Below are 25,265 nucleotides of genomic sequence, written 5' to 3' on the forward strand. Positions count from 1 at the left end.
CCTGCCAAGTTCCTGCCTCTCGGCCACCCGTGCTAGGCTCTCCTCTCCAGAACGCGCCTTCTTCCCATCCTTGAGTGTTCAGCTTAAGGTCCCGTTCTCAGAGGCCTTCTCTAACACCAGGAAGCTATGGTTCCCGGTGAGGGCACATGCTCCGGTTGCACACATGCTTGGGTTGTGGGCTTGATTCCCCGTGTGGGGTGTGAAGAAGGTAGCGGAATCACTGTCACCTCCACTTACCACAACCCATTTCTCTGTTTACTGATTATTGTCTGTTGCATGTGAATGTGACTCCATCAGACAGGGATCACGTCTGTCTTGGTCTCCACAAACTCTAGTGCCTGAGCGCCTGTTCACACAACCCTGTTAAGTGACCCTCTATGAGCCTCCCTTTCTCTCCTGGGTGGGAGTTCTGGTCTGTCCTTGCTGCATTGTGTGACCTTTTTTTTTTCTTTTTTTTTTTTTTTTAAATATATTTTATTGATTTTTTACAGAGAGGAAGGGAGAGGGATAGAGAGTTAGAAACATTGATGGGAGAGAAACATCGATCAGCTGCCTCCTGCACACCTCCCACTGGGGATGTGCCCGCAACCAAGGCACATGCCCCCGACCGGAATCGAACCTGGGACCCTTCAGTCCGCAGGCCGACGCTCTATCCACTGAGCCAAACCAGTCAGGGCTGTGTGACCTTTTAGGACATCCTGCCCCTCTCTCTCTCTCTCTCTCTCTCTCTCTCTCTTTTTTTTTTTAAATATATTTTATTGATTTTTTACAGAGAGGAAGGGAGAGGGATAGAGAGTTAGAAACATCGATGAGAGAAACATCGATCAGCTGCCTCCTGCACACCCCCTACTGGGGATGTGCCCGCAACCAAGGTACATGCCCTTGACCGGAATCGAACCCGGGACCCTTCAGTCCGCAGGCCGACGCTCTATCCACTGAGCCAAACCGGTTTTGGCCTGCCCCTCTCTTTTAAAAAAATATTATTTTTTATTTCAGAGAGGAAGGGAGAGAGATACAGAAACATCAATGAGAGAGAATCATAGATCGGCTACCTTCTGCACACCCCACACGGGGAATCAAGCCCACAACCCGAGCATGTGTACAACCTGAGCATATGCCCTCGTGCCCTCACCGGGAACCGTGGCTTCCTGGTTCATAGGTCAACACTCAACCACTGAGCCACGCCAGCTGGGCCTGGCATCTAACCTCATTTACCTTGTGCATAAAACAAGGTTCATTTTTGCCCTTCTGAAATGATGGACTAGATCCTAGATATTTTGGAGGGAATATTAGGTGTAATGACTTTAGTGCCTGTCTCTTCCCCCTGAACCAAAGAGAGCTTAGGGACCTTCCCTGTTGGTCAGTACTGGGTTTTCTGCCTCGCACCATGGCACCCAGCCTCTATATTTGTTGAAAGAACCAACAAGTTTGAATAAGTTGAGAGGTGCACAAGAATCCAGAGACGTAGGCCCCTCAGGCAGATATACCTTCCCCATCATAGCCTGATTACCTAAAAACTCAGACACATGTTTTTACAACCTTTTTAATATATATTTTTATAAACAGGTCACGTGATAAAATAGCACAAGAAACACTTACCAAATATAAGGTTATATCTTCCGCATATACAGGAGAATGAGGTCATTATGTACAATAAGAAAATGATTTTAGGGGTTGGTTGGTTTTGTTTTCCTCTCTCCCCTTAATCTTTCCTTCTACAGTCGTTGGAAATATCACAGCTTCAGTTGCATTAATACTTTGGACAAATGGACAGCTGCCACCTCCCACTAAGGAGCTGTGGGAGGGGCTGAAGAAACTGGCTTCTCACCACTTCAGCCCAGGAGCCTCCTGTGAGCACTCCAGGGGCAGAAAGATCTTTGGGCTGTTGAACTGTTTCTATGCTTCAATAGTGTCTCTTGTTCTCTCTCTCTCTCTCTCTCTAGAACTGGTTACTCTCTTCCAACCAGATGGGGGGCAGGATGTCCCAATATTAGTGTGGGCACTGTATCTCCTGGGGTTCAAGGTTGGGATGGAAAGGGGTCCCAGCCCTCTCCTCAGCAATTGCCATGATGTGCCAGCATCCCCTAGGACTTCCAAGTCTTTGGATCTGACAGATCATGGTCAAGAGCCCAATAGGGCAAGCAAAAGTTTGGGCAGCTGGGGAGGGGTGGGGGGGTGGCTAGAAATGAGCCCTCCCTCCTCTGGGTGCTGAGGGTGTGCTGGCCATTGGAAGCTGGCTGCTGCTGACCCTGAGCCTTGACTGGGGCCCACTTTTCCAGTTTCTAATTTATAGAGACCTGCCCAAGGTCAAGTGTGTCACTGAGAGGCTTGGGCCCAGCTAGCTACAGGGGCTGCAGTGAAGGGTCCACCCAGGACTGCTCCCAAGGCCTGTGGGCCCTGAGGCTTGCTCCAGCTTGGGGTCTCTCAAGGTAGCTGTACCACCTCTGGGTTGAGATGGACAGAGCTGGCTGGGCTAATGTTGATTGTGCCAAGGTCATTGTCACCATTCTGCACCACTCCCAACCTAATTCAGCCCCAGTCTGGCCAGGACCTAGGGACTTGTAGTCCTGGGGGTAGGGATGGGAAAGCAGGGGACTGTCTCACACAGTACCAAAGAAGAGGGGAGGTGGCTTAGGTCAGGCTGGAATGAAGTGGGGGAAAGGCGGGTGGGACTTGGGCTCCGCGGAGGGCCATGGCTTTGGCGGCAGCCTGTTTCCCCTCGTACCCCCTGGAGGGCTCCAGGTGAGGTGCGGTGGAAGATGCAGGCAGCCCATGGGGCTCTTCCGGGCCCCTGTGTCCTGGGAGACCCAGCCCCCCCTCAATCCCACTGGGCCCTTCCCGAGACGGGGAGGACAGCCCGGGGAGACAAGAGGGGAGTTAGGTGGGGAAGGAGATAAGGACGGCTGTCTGAGAGCTTAAAACGCCTCCCAGGCCCAGGCCCCACCCCCACCCCCAGTGGGCGTGCGATTTAAGGGAAGTGGCTGCGGAGGGTGGGCGTGCAGGGCGGGCACGAGGGGCATGCACAAATCCCCGAGTGTGCGTGCGTGCGTGGGGCGGGCACCACCCGTTACCCCCCTTCTCCCTGCCTGGGCGGGTCCAGGAGAGGAGCGGAGGGGCCGCGGGGCAGGGCTTTCCCTTGCTTCGCTGGACCTCCCGTGCTGGACAAGGAAGTGCGGGGAGAGGGGTCTGAGTAGCGCCCTCGGGTCCCCGCCCAGAGCCAGGCGGGTTCCAGCGACGGGGGCGAGGAGACCCCACGCTATTCGATGACGAGGCAGCGGGGCAGGTGCTGCGAGAAGTACTTGAAGAGTTCGGGGGTGGCCCCGGGGCAGTTAGTCAGCTCCAGTTCCTCCAGCTCCTGCAGCTGCACTAGGCCCGACAGCCCGGTGGTGGTCAGCAGTGGGCATCCTGTGGGGGACCGGGCGGTGGCTAAGTGGGCGGGGCCGGGAAGGGGCGGTTCGTGGAAGGCGGGGCCAGCCTGAGCTGTGCGGGGCTAGAGCCTGCCCGGTATCTCCCTCTTATGACCTGGACCTAAATCCGCACAAGGGACCCCGTAGGTTTGGTGGAGGCGGACAAAGTGTGTGTGAGTGTGATCACTGTTCAGGAGGGCGGCCGGTATGTGTGTGTGTGTGAGTGTGATCACTGTCCAGGAGGGCGGCCGGGGGTAGTCTCACCTGCCAGAGACAGGAGACGCAAACTCCTCATTGCCAGGAGGTGCTTCAGCCCGAAGTCCTGCACCTGGGCGGGAGGGCGGAGCGAGTTAACTATTTCCGCTCGCGCCCTGTAGGAGCCCCACTCCTAGGGTCAGGCCGCTGGCCTGGAGCTGCTGGAGGGGCAGGGAGCGGGGTTCAAAACGGGGATTTCTCAGCTCCCCACGGAGCCATCGTTGAGGGCCCTGGGGACTCCGCACATTCCGCTTACGCAGGCCGCTGGGTGTGAAGGGATCCCAGACTTCCTTACAGGATCTGAGTGGGCCGGGAGCAGATCAGAGGACTGTCTGGGCGGGGGCATTCCACACGCCCCCCACCTCCCCTGCCTACTTCCCAATATCCAGAGGCGTAGAGGGCCGGTACCTGGCAGCACCATCGCAGGTAGAGGCTGCGGAGGGACGACATGGTAGATAAATAGCTGAGGCCAGTGTCCGTGATGCGTACACACCTGTGGTTGCAACAGAGCGGGGCTGACCACCTTCAGAACACCTCTCCTTTTCCCTCAGCTCCAATCCCTTACTCCTTTTCCTGTTGTGAACTCACCCCCTACCCCACTCATAATAGCCCCTTCCTTTCCATAGCCCCCATCTCACCCACACGAGGCCAGAGTTTTGAGGACCCCGCCCCTCATCCCCGCTCCCAACCCTGCTGCAGCCCCACCCTATTTACAGACCTATTTATTAATCTAGGCTGCTGGCTCAAAGAGTTCTGCTGACCTCGCCCGACCCCACCCTCCATGGCCTGGGGGTGGGGGAGGATGCACACACCTGTCCAGCACCAGCTCCTCCAGCCGGTGCAGGTCGCAGGCCACATACTCCAGCGCCATGTCAGTGATGCGTGGGCACCATGAGAGGTCGAGGCTGCGCAGCTTGCGCAGGTTCTCAGCCACGAGCTCTACACCGTCATCAGTGACCTTAGAACAGCCGGAGAGGCTAAGTGCTGTGAGGTTAGGCAGGCTGTGCACCACATTGACCACACCATGGTTGGTGATCTCCCAGCAGGAGAGCAGGCGCAGAGTGTGGGTGCTGTGGCCCTGGCGCGCTGTGAAGTAGGCCAGTGCTGTGTCCGTCACGTGGTAGGCCTGCAAGCTCAGCTCGGCCAGGTTGGGCAGCAGCTGCGAGATGGCTGCGATGGCGTCATCCGCCACGTTGATGCAGTCACTCACGCTCAGCGAGGTGATGCGGGCACTCAGGCTGGACCACAGCCCCGCCTCGGTGAAGTCGTTGCAGCCGGACAGCTCAAGGCGCACCACGCCCTGCATCTGCTCCAGCATCACCTGTGGGTGGGTCAGGAGGTATGACCTTCAAACTCACCTAGGTTCCCTGGGTGTGCCCCTCCCCACAGGGCATGGTGAGGAGAATAGGAGATAGGGTAGAAGGAACCCTGTACTCTTGGACAAGTGCACTTTATCGTGTTTCTGTTACACCTCAACCACACTAAAAGAGGAGGCAGGGTACAGGGAACTGGGAGCCCATGGCCTGGCTAGAGCATGTGCCCAGAGCAGTTGGTGTTAATGATTTGATGATTCGAGTCCAGATCCCAAGGAAGGCGCCACCTGCACCTCTGCCCTTTGCCCCACTCCCCCATTACCTCTAGAATCTTCCCCACTGGCATGCAGGGCCTGTGTTCAGAAGGACCTTACACTTAATGTACTGCTTCTCTGTCACTGTCTTGAAATTCTAAATCATCTATGAACAAGGCACTTGCATTTCCATTTTGGACTGGGTTGCTCAAATTATGTAACTAGTGCTGCTTTCACCTATCCCAGAGCCATGCTCCCGCTCAGGGCATTCGCTCAGCCCTCAGCTACATTGCTCCTGTGTGCCTGAGCTTCCTCTGGGTCCACTCCCCACCTCTCCTCACCCTCACACCTGCTCCACTGCTGCTGCCCAGACCACCCACTCCCCGTCCCTTCTGAGCTAGCAGCAGGACACACCTCCAAGCCAGCGTCAGTGATGGTGGAGCGTTTGAGGCTCATGGCCTTGACGCCCTTCTTGGACAGGGCGTAGTTATCGATGAACTCACAGATATCCAGGTCGGAGACTCCCACTAGGCAGAAGCCTTCAAAGCCGCGTGCCGCAAAGCCTTGCAGGTTCACGAACTCCTTTTCACCACCAGGCAGCATGTTGTAAAGCTCCTTGGCGTGCAGCACAGGTGTGAGGCCCGCCCAGAACTTTGGCTGGTAGAGCACGCGTCGCCAGGTCTTGCACACCTGGGCCAGCACACACTTCTCGCAGGCCGAGAAGTACCAGAAAAGGCCATTGAGGATCTTTTCATCTGTGGCCAGTGGCGGCCGCTCCACGGGGGGCCCAGGTGCAGGGGCTGAGGCTGGTCCACCAAAGGGGATCCCTGCTGGGGGGCATAGGCCCCCAGCCAGGGCAGCCCGGGGCAGCGGGGCAGCCAGGCTGGGTGGTGGGAGAGTGGGTGGGGGCAGTGGTTGGCAGGGGCGGTTCCTGGCAGCGGGTGTACCCTTGGTGATACTGGCTGCACCCAGACCGTTGGGCTGGCCTGGCAACTTCACCAGGCCATTTCGAGGCAAGCATGGGGGCTTGGGGTCGCCGTCGACTCCGGGGCTGGACATCTTCCTCCGTCACTCTGCAGGTAGGGCCAGGAGTGAGGAATGAATTTCATGCTCTCTCTGGGAGGGCAGAAAGAGCTGGGCCCCTTCCTGTTCCCGGTGTCCCCTCCCAGGACACTCCTAGAACCACCCAACAAAGAGGATCTAAGTACAAGCCTCCCTCCCAGATGGAGCAGCAACAGGACAGGGCCAGTCTCTGAGTGCCTAGTGTGTGCACTGAGCTCAACCTGCACCCACTCACAGAGCGTTCCACATCTAGGCACAATGGTTCTCATTTTACAGAGGAGAGAACAGAGGTGGAGAGAGACAAGTCGCTCACCCATTACTGTTCTCTTCACCTTTTCTACTCTGATGTCCACCCTCAGTGCCTGCCAGGCCTACCTCCACTGCACAGGGGCTGCATAACTAAGGGAGAGGATTTAGGGCAGTCTCTGGCCTCTCCACGGTGGGGTGCTGGCATGGCTCTTTGGAGTAGTTCCAGTACTCTGAGATTCACACACCAGCCCCTGAGAATCTCAGTGGCTACAGGAGGTTCTGTAGCTCAGAATCTACCCTAAGAAAGGGCAGGTGGCTTCCCAGAGATTACTGTGATGCCAGCACAGTGAGCCCTGGACCATACTATCTCCTTTTTGTTGTTGTTGTTAATCCTCACCCGAGGGTATTTTTCTATTGATCTTTTAGAGAGAGAGAGTGGAAGAGTGAGGGAAAGACAGAGAGAAACATCGATATGAGAGAAACACATTGATTGGTTGCCTCCTGCACACACCCGGGGAGGAGCCTGCAACCAAGATAAGTGCCTTGACCGGAATCAAACCTGGGACGCTTTGGTCCGCAGGCCAACACTCTATCCATTGACCCAAACCGGTCAGGGCACATACTATCTCTTTAATCCTCCACCTAGTTCATTGAGGATGATGCTGTGGTGACTGTAACCATTGACCAGATGAGGAAGCCAAGCTGAGGCAGTGTGAATTGCTTGCACAAGGTCATAGTGGTGAAGCAGAGCTGGTTATGGAAGGCTATATGAAGGGGGCTCTCCCCAGAGTGGGGCTGAGACCACCCTGGCTCTCCTTCTTAGGCCTCCAAGTCTGTGAATGGGTGTCAGAGGGCACAGGCCACAGATGGCCCTTGAGAGATGGGGCAGTGGGACTGTCATAGTGCTATCCTTTGCTCCACATTCCAGATATCCTGCCCACCAGACATCCAGTGAGGAGGCTGTGCACTGTGTTCATCCAAATGGTCACACACACTGGACTCAAAACAGGCCCCACCTTGGCTGTGTGGCCTGGGCAAGGCCTTCTCTTCTCCAAGACTCACTTTCCTCACTCAGAAGCCAGAGAGGTGACTACCTTGTCCATTGGACAGCGTGTGCAAAGGGCTATGCATAGTGCATGGCTTACAATGCACACTTAGAAAACGACACGGAAATTGCTTCTGAACCCCACGGCCTGCTCGAGTGGAAGGGGACAGGAGCCACTAGGAACGAGGAAGATAAGTGGGCAGCCTTACCCTGCTCTTTCCAGCACCACACCCTCTACTGCTTCTAAGCCCTTGACAGCACAACCCTTGCTAGCATTCTATGTCTGGAGAGGGTGCACAGACCTGGGACACATGGCCCTTATAACTGCCAACCCAGCTTTGGGCCCCAAAGCCTTCCTGACCTGGCAGCCCTGAGCCCCTAGGCTAGAATCCACCCTGGGCCCTTCCTCCCCAGAAGAGGCTCCCACACCTTGGCTAGTCCCTCACTGGCTCATGACCAGGTAGCTCATGACTTCACACAGGTTGATACATGACATCTATAATTTCTGCCAATTACCCACTGGAATAATCATGGATTTCAGCCTTAGAGCAGCTTGGGGGGAGGAGGCTTAGAATAGGCTCCAAGGAGTTACAGTTTGCCCACAGTGGCGGGGGTGGTGTGACATGAGGGCTGCCCTTAATGCTAGTACAGGAGGAGGGGGCCATCGTGGCCAGCAGTGTTTCGTGGAGTTACAGGATGAAGGCCACAACTGGCCCCCACTCCTGGGTCCAGGGGAGAGGATATCCCGGTAATTCCCACCTTTGGGCTGCTGGGTGCAGAGAAGCAGCCCCAGCCTGAATACCTTCTGTGTTCCCGGAGCAGTGCTCCATTATTTCATCCCTCAGGGCGCGCCGCCCACCCGGCCTTGGCCGCTTCCCACAGTCGAGGCGGGGCCGGCTTGGCCCTCGGCGTGCAGCACCATGGACAGCGCCCCGAGCAGCCGCTGTGCGCGTGCTCCAAGGCGAGGCCTGGCCGCCTCCACCGCGGACAGCGGCTGGTGGTGTGGTGGTGTGTGGGAGATGGATCCCGCAAACCCAGCTTAGCAGGGAGGGGCCCTGGAGGCGGAGTGGGGTGCAGGGGAAAGGAAAGAAGCCGCCCGGTTCGTCTAAGATCCCAAGGAGGCAGCGGAGGCGGCACTAGGGGAGAAATAACTCAAGAGCAGATTTAGACTGAAAATGCTTCCAGCCATGGGTGTGCACGTGGAGTGCCTGAGTTGGGGGATGCACGTGGATGCCCCCCACAACTGTGAGGCTCCCTTCCTGTCCCCCACTGGAGCTCACATTTGCACACGTCCATAGTCCTATCTCCACCCTTGGGGCCTCAGGGCCAAGCTGGTGAAACAAACTTGCCTTTGGGAGAGAGCCCTCAGAAGGGGTGGCCAGGCCCAGGTTGACACTCAGCAGCCTGCGGGGGGTGGAGGGGGGGAAGGGGGGATAGATGCCTGAAGTCTGGCTGCCCCTCATCCCACCCCTCCACCTCCACCCCCACCCCATACTGCCTTGCCTGTCAGTCAGCCCTCCCAACCCCTACCCCCATGCCCTGGATCAGAACTGCCTCCCTAACAGAGGCAGCCCTGCTGCTCCTCAACTTTGACCATGGTCCTGCTGTGTTCCAGCTGTTCTTCACACTCCAGCCTCATTGACCCAGCCTGAGAACCCCCCATTCTGTAGCTCAAAATTGGAAACAGCCACACTTTGGCCCAGGGGTCAGGGCTTTGGAGAAAGGTGAGCTCAGGGTCAGAGATTGGTCTTCCTGCCAGTTAGGTCCATGCAGGGCTAGGACTAGGGCCCCTTTGCCTGACCCAAGCCCCATCCACCTAGCCAGATGGGTTGCAGTGCCCCTACCTTCCTGGTACCTGTGGCTGCACCCAGTGGGGCTTGAAGGTCCTGCTTGGAGTTTCCTGCCAGGAGGGGGTAGGGACAGCTGCCAGTCTCCCGGGGGCTGCCTCCCAATTTAGGGATAAATTCCAGGAGCTAATGCTGGGAAAAGAGGCTTTTCAAAAAGATGGCCACACTTGCACTATTACTAGCCTCAGCACTGGTGGGTTGTTCCTCAGTGTGGAGTAGAATTACAGGGGAGGTCCCCAGAGCTTGAGGCTCCTGGGGTCACCCCAGGGGAAGGAGGAAAATGGTGGCCATTACTTTAGTTGTCTTGTCCCCCTCAGCCTCAACCAGAGCTGGATCAGCGTGCCACTTGGGAGAGCCTCTGTGTTTCCTCAACAGACTTACAGTGAAGCATGGTAGCCAGAGTGGACTTAGGAAACATAGTGAGGTTCCGGGGACTCCTGGGAGTACTCCAGAACTTTGTGACTTCCATGCTGACCGTCTGCAGATAGCCATGCTGGGCTTCATAAGGAGCTGCCTCTTTTGCAGATCATCACTAGGCTCTGAGACCCAGGTCAACACTAGGCCCGAAGGACCCCCAGTACTGAGGAAGCATCTCCAGGGTCTCAGTCATCAGCTAGGCTATCATCACTGTCTACCTACTGGCCTCTCCCCTTGGCTGGGGGCTCCTTGAGGAAAGATGGCACCAGGGCTTAGGGGCCTCTCAGTGCTTGCTGAATGAATGAATGAATGAATGAATGAACGAACGAGGACTGGCAATCAGTTAGCAGGGTCATGCAGAAAGGGGTGTGGCTACCTAAAGCCCATGAGGCTTGATGGAGGACAGGTTAGATTAAGAGGAGGGCAGTCAGAGGGGGAGCTGCAACTCAATTCATTAATCCCAGTTGTGACAGAGGCCAGTGTCCACAGAGGAGGGAGCCACTGGTTGGGTTGGTACCAGAGTTTCTGAGAAGGTCCCCAAGACCCTGGGGCTTGAGGTGGGCCTTGCAGTTATTCAGACCCTTGGGAAGAGGATGACTCATGGCTTCTTTTTGGCTGAGACTCCCCTTGGGAACTGCAGGGTTAAGGAAGCTGGCTGCCTCTCCCCCATAATCTGGCCAGACCTAACGAGAAGGGGACAGGCATGATCAGGAGGGAGGGAGGCTAGTGGTCCTGCTCTTCCCAGCACCACACCCCGCACTGCTGCTCCGAGTCCTTCACACATTGCCTAACATCTGACATAGTGGGGAAAGCAGGGCTCAGAGAGTAAACTTTCAGAAGTTGTACAGATCTGGGATTTGACTCCAAGATCCCCATCTGTCTGACTCCCTAAACCCAGGCCAGGCACAGTGGTTGAGAGGGCAACCCAGGGCCCCCAGCCAGCCTGTCACTGGCCAGGCACATTTCCTGTGGCCTCTATTCTCTGTCCTGTTCTGCTTACGTACCTGTGCCCTCCCAGTTCGGAACCCTGGGCTGGTGGTCTCTCCCACCATTGTCCCTGTCACACCCTAATCTCCTTCCAGAGCTGCAAGCTGCATGACCACCACTGGGACACTGTTCTTTTGGATTTTTCATTCCCGGGAAACTCTCCACCCCTCATGACCCCCGCCTTGGAGGACTCTTCCTCCATCTCTGATACCCCCATCTGACAGAGCCTGCCCTGAATACCGGAGGGCCTGGCCCCAGTAAAACCTGTACTGATTAGTTCCCCCTGCCTGCTGAGAGCCACGAAGCTGGGCAGGGCATGGGTAGCCAGAAAAACTCACATAGACCGATCTGTGGTGGTAACCCCAGGGGCTGGGTGACAACCAGGGCAGTTTGGGATTGGGGGTGTGGTGCAGGCTGACACATTCCATGACAAACCCCGTGACTCAGGCACATTCACATCCCTGTCACTTTGCACATGTCCTAGCCGCAGCGCTCCCCTCCCGCCCCCAGCTTAGAGATGCTTCTAGGGTGCAGGCTGCCCCACCCATGCACCAGGGGCTCTGAGAAGGGAGCACATGGCCTCAAGAGGGATTGGAGTTCATGCTCCAACAGTCTTTGGGCCAAGCTCAGGGCAGCTCAGCCATGTGAGACTGGGTGCCTTGGGGAGTGGATGTGGATTTCAGGCCTCACCTAAGCCCCTGTACTCTGAAGCACCTGAGCACCCAGGGCCCAGGCCTGGGGTGTTTAGTGTCTGCTTCTTTGGGCGGCTGCCTCAATCCCTCCCCCTCTTTCCTGCAAAGTAAGGGAAGGTGGCCCAAGCCCATCCTCTGTGGCTGTTCTGGTTGAAGTTACTCCAGTCCACGTGTAGAAAGGATTCTGAGCCACCCACTGACCCCACAAACCTTCCTTCACTGCCACCTGCACTCTTCCCATGCCAGCCTCTGGGACCCATGTCACAAAATGGGAGCTGCGGGAGCAGAGGAGGCCAGCCAAGGAGCTCCTTCCCCTACCTCCGGGGGAGATTTCTACCTGGCTTTCAGCAGTGCAGGCCTTCCTGCCTGAGCCCAGCAGTCTGGAGGGCACCAGGTCCTCCAACCTCAGGTTCACCTGTTTTCTTCTCATCAGTGGGAGATAGGACTCGCTCAAGTGCCCAGGAAGTGGGTGTGAGCTGGAGGGTGGCAAATGTCTCATGACCCTCCCCAGCATTAGAGGTGCTCATAGGCTCGGCTCAAGGTGAGGGGTGGTTGAAGTGGGGAGCCAGAGAGTGGAGGCGGCCAGCACTGGGGGAGCTAGTCCCGGGGTCCTGTGGGGCCCGAACAGCCCACCCTGCACTGCCCATGTTTATGACTGGGACATGCCTTTTTCTCCTCTCCAGACAGCTCTGGTCCAGCCCTGCGGCCACTTCCTGCTGAACCCATGGGTCTCCATCAGGCTTCTGACCTGGCCTGTGGGACCCCAGACTTCTCAGGCCTTCTGCACCCAGGCTGCTGTCCAGCAGCCTTCAAAGGAGTCTGGTGGAAGAAGGGTCCCAGTGCCTGCCTGGCATCAGGGAGGCCTGAACTGACTCTGGTCACTGGGCCCTAGGAGGTGGCGGTGTGGGGAGGGGCATGCTGGAGGGGGCAGGTGAGGTGGCATCCACCATCTGCTCTCTCCACGGAGGGGAGGCTTCCTGTGCAGAGGAAGGGAGGGGCTGGAGGAGTGGCCACTGGGCCTTTGGCTCCCTGAGGTTCCAATAGCCAGGACTTCTCTCCTTCTGAGGTGATTGGTGCTCCATTCTCCCCACCTGCTCAAACTCCAGGAGGACAGGCCCTCTCCCCAGCAAGTCTCAGGGTACCCATTTCCCCTTCTGGGGCCCTCCAGCTTTGGCTAAGGCCTGACCCCTCCTCCAGAACCAGGCATGTGCTCAGTCCCCTCAGGTCCCCTCCTTCTCGCACTGTGCCAGCTCCATACAGGCCCAGGGCCAGAAGGTGTCCAGAGGCAGATAGGCCCTCAGGCTAGGCATCCACACGGCTCCACTTGGAGTGTAACGTATCTAACACCTCTCTCACAGCTCAAGGGGCTGGTGGTGCTGAGGCCCGGAACACAGAGCTCAGCTGTGGTCCAGGACCTCACCCAATCAGGCGAGCTGGGGGCCTACAATTCCGCTTCCAGGGGACACTGTCTGGAAGCACCGACCCACAGTCTTGGTCCAGTTGCCATGGGGAGTGGGCCTCAACCAGGCCATCCACTGGGGTAAGGGGTTGTGGGAAGGTCTGACAGGGCCCAACGCCCAGCAGCCAAGGCCAGGGAAGGGGATGCGGTTACATAAGCCTTCAGGGGTGGCAGAGGCACTGTCTCAAGCCCCCTCCCCACCCTCTCATTGTGGTCGCCTCCGCTGCGTAGCCTGTCCCCCACCCCACCCCACAGCCAGTCCGGGAGCACACACCTTACCTCGGCCCGGGCTTCTGGCTCATGCCACGCTGTTCGCCGGGCTTCCTCCCGTCATTGGGAGCCCGGCATGAGAGCCGGCGAAGCGGGAAGGCGGCGGAGGTGCTGGCCTGGCCGGCAGGGCCCGGCCGCACCCCGCGCCCGGTGCCCCGGCCTGGCTGGCCACTTCGGCCTCACCCCAGAAGAGCTCCCCGGTGGGAGAGGATCGGCTGCCCCAAGCCTCCCACCGGGGAGGCTGAGGCTGTGCCCAGATAAATAAGGCCGCTTTGCAGGGAGCCCTCCCCTCGCCCTCCTCCCCGCGCTCCTCCTCCCCCCTCCTCCCTACGCTCCTCCGCGGTCGCCAGCGGCGCCGCGCGCGCGACCCCCCTGCCCCCGCCCGGCCCTACGCGCCGCGCCTTCGCGCGCTCCCGGTTCCGGGAGCCAATCCGGGTTGGGGAGCCCGGCGGGAGGGCCGAGGATGCCGAGCCCTGCCCCGCCCCGCCGCGCGCACAGCGCGCTCCCGCCGCGGCGCCCACGGGCACGCGCCAGTTCCGGCGGCACCCCGCCCCCACCTTAGCCGCGGGCGCCCTCACAATAACAAACACGGCGCGCGGCTGCGCGGGGACAGAAGGGAAGGGCAAGAGGAGGGCAAGAGAGGGAAGGAGGGGAAGGGAGGCTAGGGCACGAGGCTGGAGCGCGGCTCTGGAGCTAGCCATGCCTGCGCGGAGCGGTGGGGACCCCAAATCCTGCGGTGCAAAGAAGACTCGAGCCCTTAGGTGCTAGTGGTTAGCCCAGTGGTGCGTGGCTGGTCCTATGGGGTTCGGGGCCGGCTCTGTGCGTCCTAACCCTTGGCTGCCACCTGCGGGGGCTAGGATGGTCCAACCCTTCCCCTTCCCTACCTTGACCCCCCACCTCCTGCGGAGCGGTCAGCCAATCCCCCTTTAAGGCCCTGACGTCTCCTGCGCACCTGCTGAGTGTCAGGTCCAGGAACCCCCCTCAGTGGGAGACACCCCTCCCCCTTCAGAGCTGAAGAACAACAGATCATTTCAAAGAGTGACTATTTTGAGTGCAATGCACGTTGAACAGGGCCACGTGATGGTGACCCCTCCAGGGTGGTGGTGGTAGGGCTCCTGAGGACATGATGCTTGAGCTGAGACCCCAAGAGTGAGATGGTGAAGTGGTCCCGGAGTCGTGTGCAAAGGTCCTAAGGCCTACGGAGCCTGGCAAGTTCCCTTTGGAGTAGACTGGAGGCTCTGGTGGTGGCTGCTTTTTAGGGACCAGGCTGGGAGAGATGGTGGAGGAGATGGAATGTGGCAGGTAGGTGTGAAGGGCTGTCTGTGCCACTGGAAATGCCAGGGCTCCCTGCTGGCTCAGGGAGGAGGACGAAAGCTAATAGTATCCAGCCTGAGGTTTCTGCTCTGGGAGGAACCAAATAGGGTCTTTGCATCAGGGAAAGAGCCTCAGGGCTGGGATATGAAGCCGGCTGGTGTTTGGTGTTTGCAGCTTTATGACTGGAAGCAGGACCCAGTGAAGATGGGGGCGGCAGGAGAGGGAACCAGGCTGGCTGGACCATGGCTGGTTTTGGGTGTGGGTGCTGTTCTTGCTGTGTGTGGGACACTGGCTTGGGTGAAGGCAGCTCTCTGGTGTGACAGGGACTGAAGAATCAGTCTTGCCCCTGTACCGACAATGAATCAAGGAGGAGGCTTGGTATGGGTACGCAGGATGCGATGCGTGAAGACATTTTGAGTGACTGAGAAAAGAGTTGTCCAACCCATCCAGTCACCTCCGGTGTTCGAGTCTGGCAGACTGGCCTTCCAGTTCAGCTTCCACCCGATATGCACAGGCACAAGCTGGTGTGGACCCCGATGTGGATGTTGTCCTGACTGGCAGGCAGCATTTCATGTCAGGCTTGGTGCGGAGGAGCTCATGCCCCCCAGCAGGTGTGAGGGCCTCAGGTAGAGAGCAAGCTGTGCCCTCTCAGGGACCTGAGAAGTCTGCCTGCCTTGAAAGAATCTGAATGAAGAACAAAAGGGATATGAAATACACTGTGGAAGGCCTGCCTCCTGAACACCTGTGGAGACTTGCCTCTCTACCTTCATCACCTCTTCCTGTGCCAGGTGTCTCTCTCCTCCATGGCTGATGGCACCTACCGCCTCACTGGTCTAACCCTGCTGCTACCCACCTGTTCCCTCTGGTGCAGAGGGATCCCTTTATAGTGCAGATATGGTCCCCACCCTCCCAGGGCTCTGTCCTGCAGCCTGCGAAACCCCTTGACTCCAGGACTGTCAGCCCACAGCCTGGCCCATTATTCTTGGAGCTTCTGCTACACTGGCCTTCTTCTAGGGCCAGGAGGGTACTAAGTCCATCACCTGGAGCATCTCTCACCTGGAGTACCCCTCCCTTGTCTTCATGCCTGGGCACAAAAGAATCTCCCCAGTCCAGGCTGCTGGGGGATTCCAGCTCCAGAGTCAGGGCGAGTGAGGCTGTTGGTAGATCCTGTGGTTAAGAGAGAGGAAGCCACTGTCACATCAGGGAATGGGCATGCCTATCATGGGGTCACCACTCGTGGCTCTCAAGGCCGTGGCTCTCAGGGCTCTGAAACACCCTGATTCTCCTCACAGGTCATCAGGCCTTTCCTTGGGGGCTCTGGAGTGGTATGTGTGCCCTGGAACCATCTGCCTAGGCCCACATACTCCCTCCCTGTGTGGAGCCTTAGGCAAGTATTTCCCCTCCTTGAAAATGGGTCTGGGGTTCCAGCGGTGCCCTGAAGGTCCTAGCAGAGCACAGGTGGTAAGTGCCTCATGCCCGATAGTGATTACAATAGCTCTGAAGCCTCCTGCTATGGAGCCATGAGATGGACATGGTGCCCCTCATTGCCTCAGGCCCCACCCAGAGGCAGGGGTCTTTGTTGGGGGGGGGGCAGGCCACAGATGTGTTTGGTTGTTCTCAACACTCCACAGCCAGAATAGATGCCCACAGGAATGAGAACCTCTCAGCCTGGGGTGGCCGTGGTGGCCAACTGCAGGTGGTGGGTCTCTGCTGTCTTCCAGCTTCTGCTCCCTGCTTCCCCTTCTCCTGGGACCCAGGCCCAACCTACCGGAAGCACTGGGTTGGGGGAGTGGAGTAGCCAGGGCTGAGGATGACTCAGGACCTAGCTGTCTCCAAGGCAACCCTGTCGCCTAGCAATGGCAGTCTCCTGGTAACGGTTGTCTCCTAGCAATGGGATATTTTCCCAGTCCTGGCTGGAGTCTGGCAGTTATTTTTAGTTCAACTGCAAATCAGTCGCAACTGCATTTTTGGCTCCTGGAGAAGATGCAAGGTGTGTATGTGTGTATTTCTTGTCAAAGGGAGGAAAATACCCCGGCTACAGGAAACTTGCCCCATATCCCAAGGTGCAGGCTCATCATAGGTGACAAGGCCAGATTCTGCCTGGGGTGGGGGAGTGGGGTGCAAGTGAAGGGGAGCCAGAGGTTGTACAGGCTGCCTGGAAGAGTTGGCAGATATGACCATCTCCCTGATGGGGTCTCTGGGAGGGCTGGTCACTTCAGCACCCTGGGGCTCCCTAGGTCAGGCTGGACAGCGGTGATCCAAGCCCGTGTTCATGGCACCATCAGAGCACATCACTGGGTGGCCCAGTTTCTGGAGAGTTCCTGGCACCCCCTGGGCCTCAGTTGTGGAAACTGTACCTGCTGTCCCTGGCCCCCAAGGCCCACCCAGGAGTGCAGGTGGTCCTGGCTTCAGGGGTCTGGGTGACCAGTCTCAGCTGGTGACATGGGTGGGGCTGGCCTCTGTTCTGCCCACATCTCTCCCTCTTCCCTGCTTTTGCTGAAGTGGGAGTCCAGGTGGGAGGTCTTGGGCAAGTGGAAGGCTTGACCTCTCTCCCTGGGCTTCCTCACCATTTCCACAGGGGCTCTGTTCGCTGTCCCCAAACTCCTCTAGCCCAGCAGCTAATCTGGGTGGTAGAGCTGCAGGAGGTGGGCTGGGTGGGCGATTGGCAGATATGACCATCTTATGGCTGGCTAGTCACTGGGTCACTAGCCTCTTTCCACAGGGTCTGAAAGGTTGGCGACCGCTGCTCTAGCCGATGGGCTTGGGGCTGGCCCTGCCTGCCTCCCACTGGCCACCTTCCTGGCCTTGGGGCCCTTACCCTCTGTTCCTTGAACTTGGGGTACTTTTCTCTGGCTTTTGTGTTGCTTCCCCAGGCCTTTATCCAGGCCAGACCCTGCCTTGTTCCTTGCCTGTGTCCCCAGCACTACAGGCTTCCTACCCTGCTGGAGGTCAGTGCCACCTGTCCCAGGAACTGTTCAGAGCAGGGCTCACCTCAGACACTGCTCTTTGTCGCAGCATCAGCTCCAGCCACTTACCAAGACCTAGGTTTTATGTAGGAATGGAGGGAAGTCCTTTTTGAAGAGTCAGGGCACTGAGGGTCTGGAACTGGGAGATGCAAAGGAGCTCCCAAACTAAACATAGACATCGGGGGATTTTCCTGAGGTTTGGGATATCATTCATTCACTCACTCGTTTACTCATTGGCACACACACTCATTCTCCAGATATTTACTGGGCACCTGCAGTGAGTCTGGTCCTGCACACACAGCAATCAAGGCCACACATGGCCTTCTGGGCTCCCAGTCCCACAGGCAGCAGAACTCCCATGGCTAACAACACCAAAGTGAGGACAGGTGGCTCCCGTCTGAGTCTTCTGTAGGCTACAACATCATTGCCTGGCCCCTCAAAGAAGAAGCTGGGGTGGGAGAAGGGGAAGCCTGGGGAAGGAAGATACAGCTCATGGCTAGGCATGTGCCCCTTCTGGAACAGGTTGCCTGTCAGGAACCTCTCCCTTGCACCCACAGACTGACCGATTATGGGGGGAGAAAGGATTGAGGTGGGGAGCCAGGGGCCCTAGGCTGGCTGAGGGTGGGTCTGAGGCTGTTTCTTCATACTGCCACTGGAGGGCGCCTGGAACCCACTCTGCCTCAGAGGCCGGGGGACAGGCTGATGACCCAGCGACTAGCCAGCCATATGTGGACCCAGGACCTTGGCAAGGGCAGCTCTAACAGCTAATCTGGTGCTCTCTCCCTTCCATCTACAGCACTTCTTTTGCCTTATAGTGTCCAGCCCCAGGCCTTGACTATCTTTTTTTATTTTTAATTGGGTAAAATACACATAACATAAAACTTAACCATCTTGCCCTAACTGGTTTGGCTCAGTGGATAGAGCATCAGTCTGCGGACTGAAGGGTCCAAGGTTTGATTCCGGTCAAGGGCATGTACCTTGGTTGCGGGCACATCCCCAGTAGGGGATGTGCAAGAGGCAGCTGATCGATGTTTCTCTCTCATCTGTATTTCTAACTCTCTATCCCTCTCCCTTCCTCTCTGTAAAAAAATCAATAAAATTAAAAAACAAACAAACAAACAAAAAAAACTTAACCATCTTAACCATTTTTAGGTATACAGTTCAGTAGTGTTTAAGTACCATCATCACCGTCCATCTCCAGAATGTTTCATCTTTCCGAACTGAAACTCTGTCCCTATCAAGCAGTTAAGTACTAACTCCCCATCCATATTGTAGTGTATGTCATAATTTTCTTCCTTTTTAAGGCTAAATCAAATTATACTGTATGGATGGGTCACATTTTGTTTATCTGTTCATCCATTGATGGATACTTGTGTTGTGTCCACCTTTTGGCTATTGTGTAGTGATAGATGGTGGTTATCCCACCAGCTGAGCCCTGTAGGTGTCTGGCCCTTCTTTGGCCTGGGAGGGCCTTGGGACCAGGGGAAAGGGCAGTGGTATGTTCATTTTGGTAGCTGCTCCAACCTCCCCCTTCCCCTTGGGCCATTTGCCCTCATCTGTCAGGCCCAGTGTTGTGGAGCGAACGCGAGTGAACGACCACTGGAGTCCAGACCAAATTAAAATTTAGGGAGCCTTATTAGCCGGCTGGCGACTGCTCTGCCTTTCTCCATGCAGCGAGTCCAGAGAGCAGCCCCGACCCTTTGTGCAGGACCGCTTTTAAGCACATTTACCACCTCTTGTTTTTGCAGAGCAAGCAATTTAAGACAAAACGGGGTCATGTTATTGATGACCATGTTATTTACAGGGTCATCCTGTTCTTCAGAAAGCTGACAGTGTTCTATCTTGCAAGGCTATTTTGTGAGGTGCAGCTGGGATTCAAGGCTAAGTCGACTAGGAGGAAGCATGCTCAAAAATTTCTACTCTCTAACACCAGGGGTAGCATGAGGGCTGGGGTTTGGGAACAGTGGGGGTGGAGCTCACACCACAGATGACAGAATCTATGCTGGTTCCCAAAGATCCTGCTAAAGCTCTCAGTGACCCCAAAGGATTGGGCATGAGTTTTGAGTTCTGGCTTTGTGGCTAAGGCCTCTCTGAGCTGACCCTGAGGGTTTCCAGGGCTTTTGAAGGCCCCGCCCATTTTGCCCCCACATCAGGGTCTTTGCCAGGTCTGAAATCTCTCCAGTCCCCATTGGCCAGCAACTCCAGGGGAAATCCTGGCTGTGGGAAATCTGTGCCCCGCCCCCACTCCTCTGGTTTCATTTTAAGAATGGTCCCCATTTCAAGGTCCCATGTCAGGACCTCCTGGGCCTGATTCTGTGGCTCAGGACTGCCCCTCGGCTCCTGCAACAGGTGCCAGCAGCCCAAGCACCTGGTCACACCTCCCTTGGGTATCTGTCGCCTCCTGGGGTTGGTTGGGTCCAGATTGGGGCGGGATGGGGGCTGAGAGCCCAGATCCCAATCTTGGAAAGGGCCACCCGTGATGAAACGACCCCACCCCACCGTTCCAGTGGGCATCAAACCCACCCCCACCCTGGCCAAGGGCTCAGAGGACAGCAGGCTAACCAGGATGGTGCACGGGGGCGGGGCACCTCGAGGGGGCGACTCAGAGCAAGCAGAGCTAGGAGCCCTCTAGGTCCCCGGGTGACTGAGGTCCCTGGATTGTCGTCCCCGCTCCCGCGACCACCGCTGCGATTGGCGGAAAGTTCCGGGGCCGCTGCGATTGGCCGCCGGCCCAGCCCGCCTCCTGCAGCTCTGCAGCCCCGCACGGCCCTGGCGACCAGGGCATGGGCTGCGCGCGGCCGGGGCTGGGGCCGGGGATCCCGGCGGCTCCCGCCGCTCTGTCCTGGCGTCATGCCGCCCCATGCGCTGCTCTGCGCGCTCTGCTGCGGCCTCTGGGCCGCGGCCGCCCGCGCCGGCTTCTCGGAGGACCGCTGCAGCTGGAGGGGCAGGTACTGCCCCCGCGGTCAGCCCTGGCGCTGCGCTCTTCTCTAGTCGGGGCCTGAGGGGTGGTATAGCCCTCCCTGTGGGTTTGGGGCGGGGGCGCTCCTTCCCCGCACTGAATCCCGGCCCTCCCTTCGGAGTGCAGAGGACACTAGGCCTCAGTTTCCTTCACAGAGCGCACGCAGCTGTGTGGCTGCGGGTAGCGGCCGCAGGGGCGGGGCTGCGCTGGGCGTGAACGCCGGACCTCGGCTCAGTCCCGTGCATCTGTTCCCAGCGGCCTGACTCAGGAGCCCGGCAGCGTGGGGCAGCTGACCCTGGCCTGTGCGGAGGGCGGGATCGAGTGGCTCTACCCGGCCGGCGCGCTGCGCCTGACCCTGGGCGGCTCGGACCCCGGCGCGCGGCCCCGCATTGCCTGCCTGCAGCCTGTGAGGCCCTTCGCGGGCTTGCAGGTCTTCGCTGAGCGAGCGGGCGGGCGGCGCCCTGGAGCTGCTGCTGACTGAGGGCCCACGTGCGCTGGGCTCGTGAGCATGGGGCCCCCTTCCTGCAGGCCACCCCGCAACGCGACATCAGCCGCCGCGTGGCCTCCTTCTGCTTCGAGCTGCGCGAGGACTGGCGTCCAGAGCTGCCTCCGCAGGCCCACACTCTGGGCCCGGATGGTGAGTGACGGACTGGGTGGGAGTCAGTGAAGTCGCACCCTACCCGGGCCATGTGGGAAATGCCTGTCGTCCCTACCACACAGGGAGGAACTGAGGCGCTTTTCAGAGGCCATACGGCTAGAGCAGCGCCAGAACAGGTCAGCGCGGGGGGGGGGGGGGGGGGGGAAGGGCAATGACTCATCTTAGGGAAAGAGCCCGCAGGTGACAGAATAGGGGGAAGGGGAGGCCAGTCTGGGCAACCCAGGTCCCTAGCCCCTAAAGGGGTTGGGGTTGATGGTGGGACGGGGGGGGGGGGGGGGGGGGGGCGGGATCAAAACCTCCAGTGGCGACCTCCCTCCCCTCCCCTATCCCAATATAACAAAAGTCCTGTGTGAGCCTGTCACCATGGAGATGCCCCACCTCCCTGCAGAGCAGCAGGCCCAGCTCTTTGTTCTCCTGGAACTTAGAGCCTGACCCCATAGGGGGGTGGAGTGTCTCTGTTCTGCCTCCTGGCTCCGTGCCCACCATATCCTACTGCTGCCCCCCCACCCCCACCCCACCTCCCACGCTGGTGACTGGGCCCTGGAGACAGCTCTGGGAGCCCATAGGGGTTACTGCATATGCAAGATAGGTGAGCCAGAGCATGCATCAGGACACTGAGCTTCAGGTGGGGTGTGCTAGGCACAACCCTCAGGCCCATGTCTATGCACGTGTGTGGGTGCATGCATGAGCCTGCAAGCATCACCCCGAATGCAGGGGGTCTTCAGGGTTGGGGGTCTTCAGGGTTTGTACACATGTGCTCCCTGGGATCCCAACTGCCTCATGGCCCTGAGCGGGTGTCTGGTCATTTGCTGTGGCCCTCCTGCCTCTGGTTGGTGGGAGGAGGCCTTGGGTGGTCCAGAAGAGGGCAGGACCTACACTGACCATCTTCCCTGCATGCAGGTGCCTGCAGGCCCTGTAATGACACCCAGCTCCTCCTGGCCTTGTGCACTAGCGACTTTGGTGAGAGAGTCTGCCACGCCAATGGGGCAGAGGGGGAAGCCTGGGGCCTCCCCTCCCCTATATGCGAGCCACTGGCCAATGTCTCCCTACAGTGATTCATGGGACCATCCACAGGATTGCCCACAACAGGAGTCTGTTATCACTGTGGCAGCTGTCCGTGTCCTCCGCCAGACACTGCCACTGGACTCTGGGGGCCCAGTGCAGGCCTCCATTTGCACCCCACTGTGCTGTGGTGTCTGCCCTGGCCGTGGCACTTTCCTCTTTATGGGCTGGAGCCATTTTGGTGCTGCCTGGCTTGGCTGTGCACCCTGCTTTCAGGAATTCAACCGTGTCTATGCAGCTGCCCATACCAACCACCTCTGCCCTTTGAAGTGGCGCCGGACTGAGGGGTGTGGGAACAGGGCTCTGGAGAGAGGCCAGGAGGAGGGTGGGTGGGGAGGGGGAGGTCTCCAAAGGGCATCACAGTACCAACTGCTTCTGAGGGAGTGGCAATACCAATAAGAATATTGATTTCAGTAGTCAATGTAGGTCAAATGTCCTGTACCTGAGCCCAGCCTACTTTACACTGTGGGAGATTGAGGGCAGTGGTGTCTTGTCTGAGGCCATCCAGCTAGTGAGTGGGACAGTGGCCCATGCCCATGGAGAGGGGCGCTGCTGGGTGGGGTGTGTATGGACTCCCCGCCCACATGAGCTTCGGCTCTGCTGCTCCTGCCCCCAATGTCAGGTGCTTCCAAGGCTCAGAACAGGAGTGGACAAGGGGACCTAACTCCCAAGGTCTGAGGCAGGTTGTTTCCCTGGGGCAGGAAGGTCAACATCACTCCCAGCCTGGGAGGAAGGGGGCTGCAGTTTGACTGGGAGCCTACTTCTCTCTGGTTCAGTGGGAGCCCATTAGAGTCATCCTGGCTCCCTCCTGCCCGCAGGCCCCTGCAGCTGGCTGAGCATCTTGATGTGGCATAGAGCCCATGGGATCTCCCTTGTGGGGTCCTGCTTGTTGCTGTTCCTCTAAGGAGCATTTCCCACCACTGGCCCCATTTTTTTATAAAGTTATTTTCATTGTTCATTTGCTCATTGATGCGGTATTCACACGCTCATTTTTTTTAAAACCGATTTTTCTTTGTTTTAAAAAGTATTTTTATTGATTTCAGAGAGGAAGGAAGAGGAAGAGAGATAGAAACATCAATGATGAGAGAGAATCATTGAGAGGCTGCCTCCTGCACGCCCCCTACGGGGGATCGAGCCCACAACCCGGGCATGTGACCTTGACAGGAATCAAACCCCGGACCCTTCAGTCTGCAGGTGGACGCTCCATCCACTGAGCCAAACTGGCCAGGGTTGGCCCCATTGTTGTTGCCCCTGCCTTCCTCCAGCTTCAGCCACATAAAGGGTCAGCGATTTTGGACAAAGCTGGCAGCCCTCTGGCAGCCCTGAGGCTGATGTACGGGGGCTGAAGCCTGGAGTGCAGGGGCTTCTGACCCCTGAAAGCTTACTCTGCTCACCCCAACCCCATAATTCCCAGGAAAGAAAAGCTCAAGTCTGGGGAGATGCCTGGGCTGAACCCTAGAAATAGCTTTCCATCCTCACCTGCCTTCCCTGCTGGGGAAGAAGCCAAGGCTGTGAGTGGGAGCCAGGGGTCCTGCCATGTTTCAGACAGGAACCTAGTCTGGGAGAAGGACAAGGCTGTGTCCATACACAGGACCCCTTTCTTTCTCCAGATTCAGGGGACACCGAACTTTCCATGGAGTGCTGCCTGGAAGCTGTGTATGCATGGGAGGGGGTTGTCTTTTTACTCACTGTGGGGCTGATGAGAGTTATAGGGTGGGAGGGGAGTACTGCCACCCTGGAAGGCAGGCCTCATGGGGCTTCCTCCCATCTCTTCCCTTCCTCCCCTCCTGAGGCTTCTTACCATCCTCACCTCCCCAAGCTCATGGCTTTACTAGTAAATACCATCAATGTGCTGATGACCTCTGCATTTTGGTCTCCAGCCTGGACTTCTCTCATGGACTATAGACCAGGCATCCTACAGACTCCCCCACCCCCCCTGCTCCCCTTGCCCCGCCCCCAACCAGAGATTATCTTAACAAAGACCAGAGGAGGAAGGAGTGAGGGTGCCCTGACTGGCCTCCTCCTCCCTGACTTGGGCAGGCCCCAAGGAGGGCTCCCCCACAAGGCTGAGCTGCACCCTTACCCTTGGCCCTGCCCTGTTCTTGGGCCAGCTCCCCACAGCTGCTCATTTAGAAGGAGGCCCTGGTCCATCACTGGTGACTGGAATGCCTCTGACCACCTATCCACAATAATGGGCAGCTGCTCTGGAGTGAGCCCTAGGTGGACACTGGAGACTACCCCCTGCCCCACGTCTTGCCTGAGCCTCCCACGACCACCCTCTTTTATAGGTGCATGAAGTGCACGAGTGGGTGTGGCTAGGAGGGCCACTGGAGCCCTGGAATTTTTAAAAAATATATATTTTTATTGATTTCAGAGAGGAAGGGAGAGAGAAACAGAAACATCAGTGATGAGAGAGAATCATTGATTGGTCGTCTCCTGTGCACACCTCACTAGGGATCAAGCCTGTAACCTGGGCATGTGCCCTGACCGGGAATCAAACCCTGACCTCCTGGTTTAAAGGTCAATGCTCAACCACTGAGCCACACCAGGCAGGCTGGAGCCCTGGAAGTCTTGGGCCAGGGGCTTTGCTTGCCCCGGGGGAAGTGGCCAAGGGGAACCAGTGTGGTGAGCATGTGGGCTGGCGCTATGGAAGCTGGCCTTTGGGGCACCTGTGAAATACTTCAGGGTGTGTGCATTCACATGGGCACACACACACACACAAACACACAAACACACACACACACACACACACACACACACACACACACACACACACGGCTGCCCAGTTGCCCAGAGGCGGAGGAGCAGAGTGTCAGATGTGAACAAGAGAGAGTTGGGTATGGATGCCGGGGAAGCCAATTAGATGCCTACATTTAGTCAACAAGCTTTTTTCCCCGTGATTTATTTATAATATATTTTTATTGATTTCAGAGAGGAAGGGAGAGAGAGAGAGAGAGAGAGAGAGAGAGAGAAACATCAATGATGAGAGAGAATCATTGATAGGCTGCCTCCTGCATGCCCCCTACGGGGGATCGAGCCACAACCTTGG

General features: G+C 57.7%; 2 protein-coding genes across 3 annotated transcripts; one reads left to right on the forward strand and one right to left on the reverse strand.

Annotated features, from left to right (window-relative positions):
* Positions 1 to 1,529: 1,529 nt before the first annotated feature.
* Positions 1,530 to 13,602, reverse strand: FBXL16 (F-box and leucine rich repeat protein 16). 2 transcript variants are annotated; one of them, XM_080677501.1, is made up of 6 exons: positions 13,267 to 13,602; positions 5,644 to 6,302; positions 4,475 to 4,983; positions 4,071 to 4,155; positions 3,672 to 3,735; positions 1,530 to 3,405 (listed from the first exon to the last, which is right to left on the reverse strand). In XM_080677501.1, the coding sequence occupies exons 2-6, from the start codon at positions 6,286 to 6,288 to the stop codon at positions 3,257 to 3,259; spliced, it is 1,452 nt and encodes a 483-aa protein (XP_080533627.1). In that variant the 5' UTR covers positions 6,289 to 6,302; positions 13,267 to 13,602; the 3' UTR covers positions 1,530 to 3,256. The 2 variants fall into 2 exon arrangements, with proteins under 2 accessions (XP_080533627.1, XP_080533628.1); XM_080677502.1 differs by having other exon boundaries at positions 13,262 to 13,558.
* A 6,785-nt stretch (positions 13,603 to 20,387) lies between these two features.
* METRN (meteorin, glial cell differentiation regulator) lies at positions 20,388 to 23,071 on the forward strand (the record flags this gene model as incomplete). The annotated part of the gene is given in 8 exon segments (XM_080677427.1): positions 20,388 to 20,485; positions 20,752 to 20,935; positions 20,937 to 20,983; positions 20,985 to 21,133; positions 22,055 to 22,114; positions 22,207 to 22,236; positions 22,239 to 22,503; positions 23,035 to 23,071. Coding segments are annotated over 8 exon segments (870 nt in total).
* Positions 23,072 to 25,265: the final 2,194 nt, after the last annotated feature.

The sequence above is a fragment of the Plecotus auritus genome (assembly GCF_963455305.1).
Source record: "Plecotus auritus genome assembly, chromosome: 7".
Classification (NCBI taxonomy): domain Eukaryota; kingdom Metazoa; phylum Chordata; class Mammalia; order Chiroptera; family Vespertilionidae; genus Plecotus; species Plecotus auritus.

What these genes read in the sequence shown, in the direction of transcription:
- FBXL16 (XM_080677501.1), bottom strand. Translation starts at nt 6,288, where the DNA reads ATGTCCAGCCCCGGAGTCGACGGCGACCCCAAGCCCCCATGCTTGCCT. An exon ending in GAGGAGCTGGTGCTGGACAG is followed by an intron (nt 4,156 to 4,474) that starts GTGTGTGCATCC and finishes TTGCAACCACAG; the next exon opens with GTGTGTACGCATCACGGACA. An exon ending in GCGTCTCCTGTCTCTGGCAG is followed by an intron (nt 3,406 to 3,671) that starts GTGAGACTACCC and finishes GGTCCCCCACAG; the next exon opens with GATGCCCACTGCTGACCACC.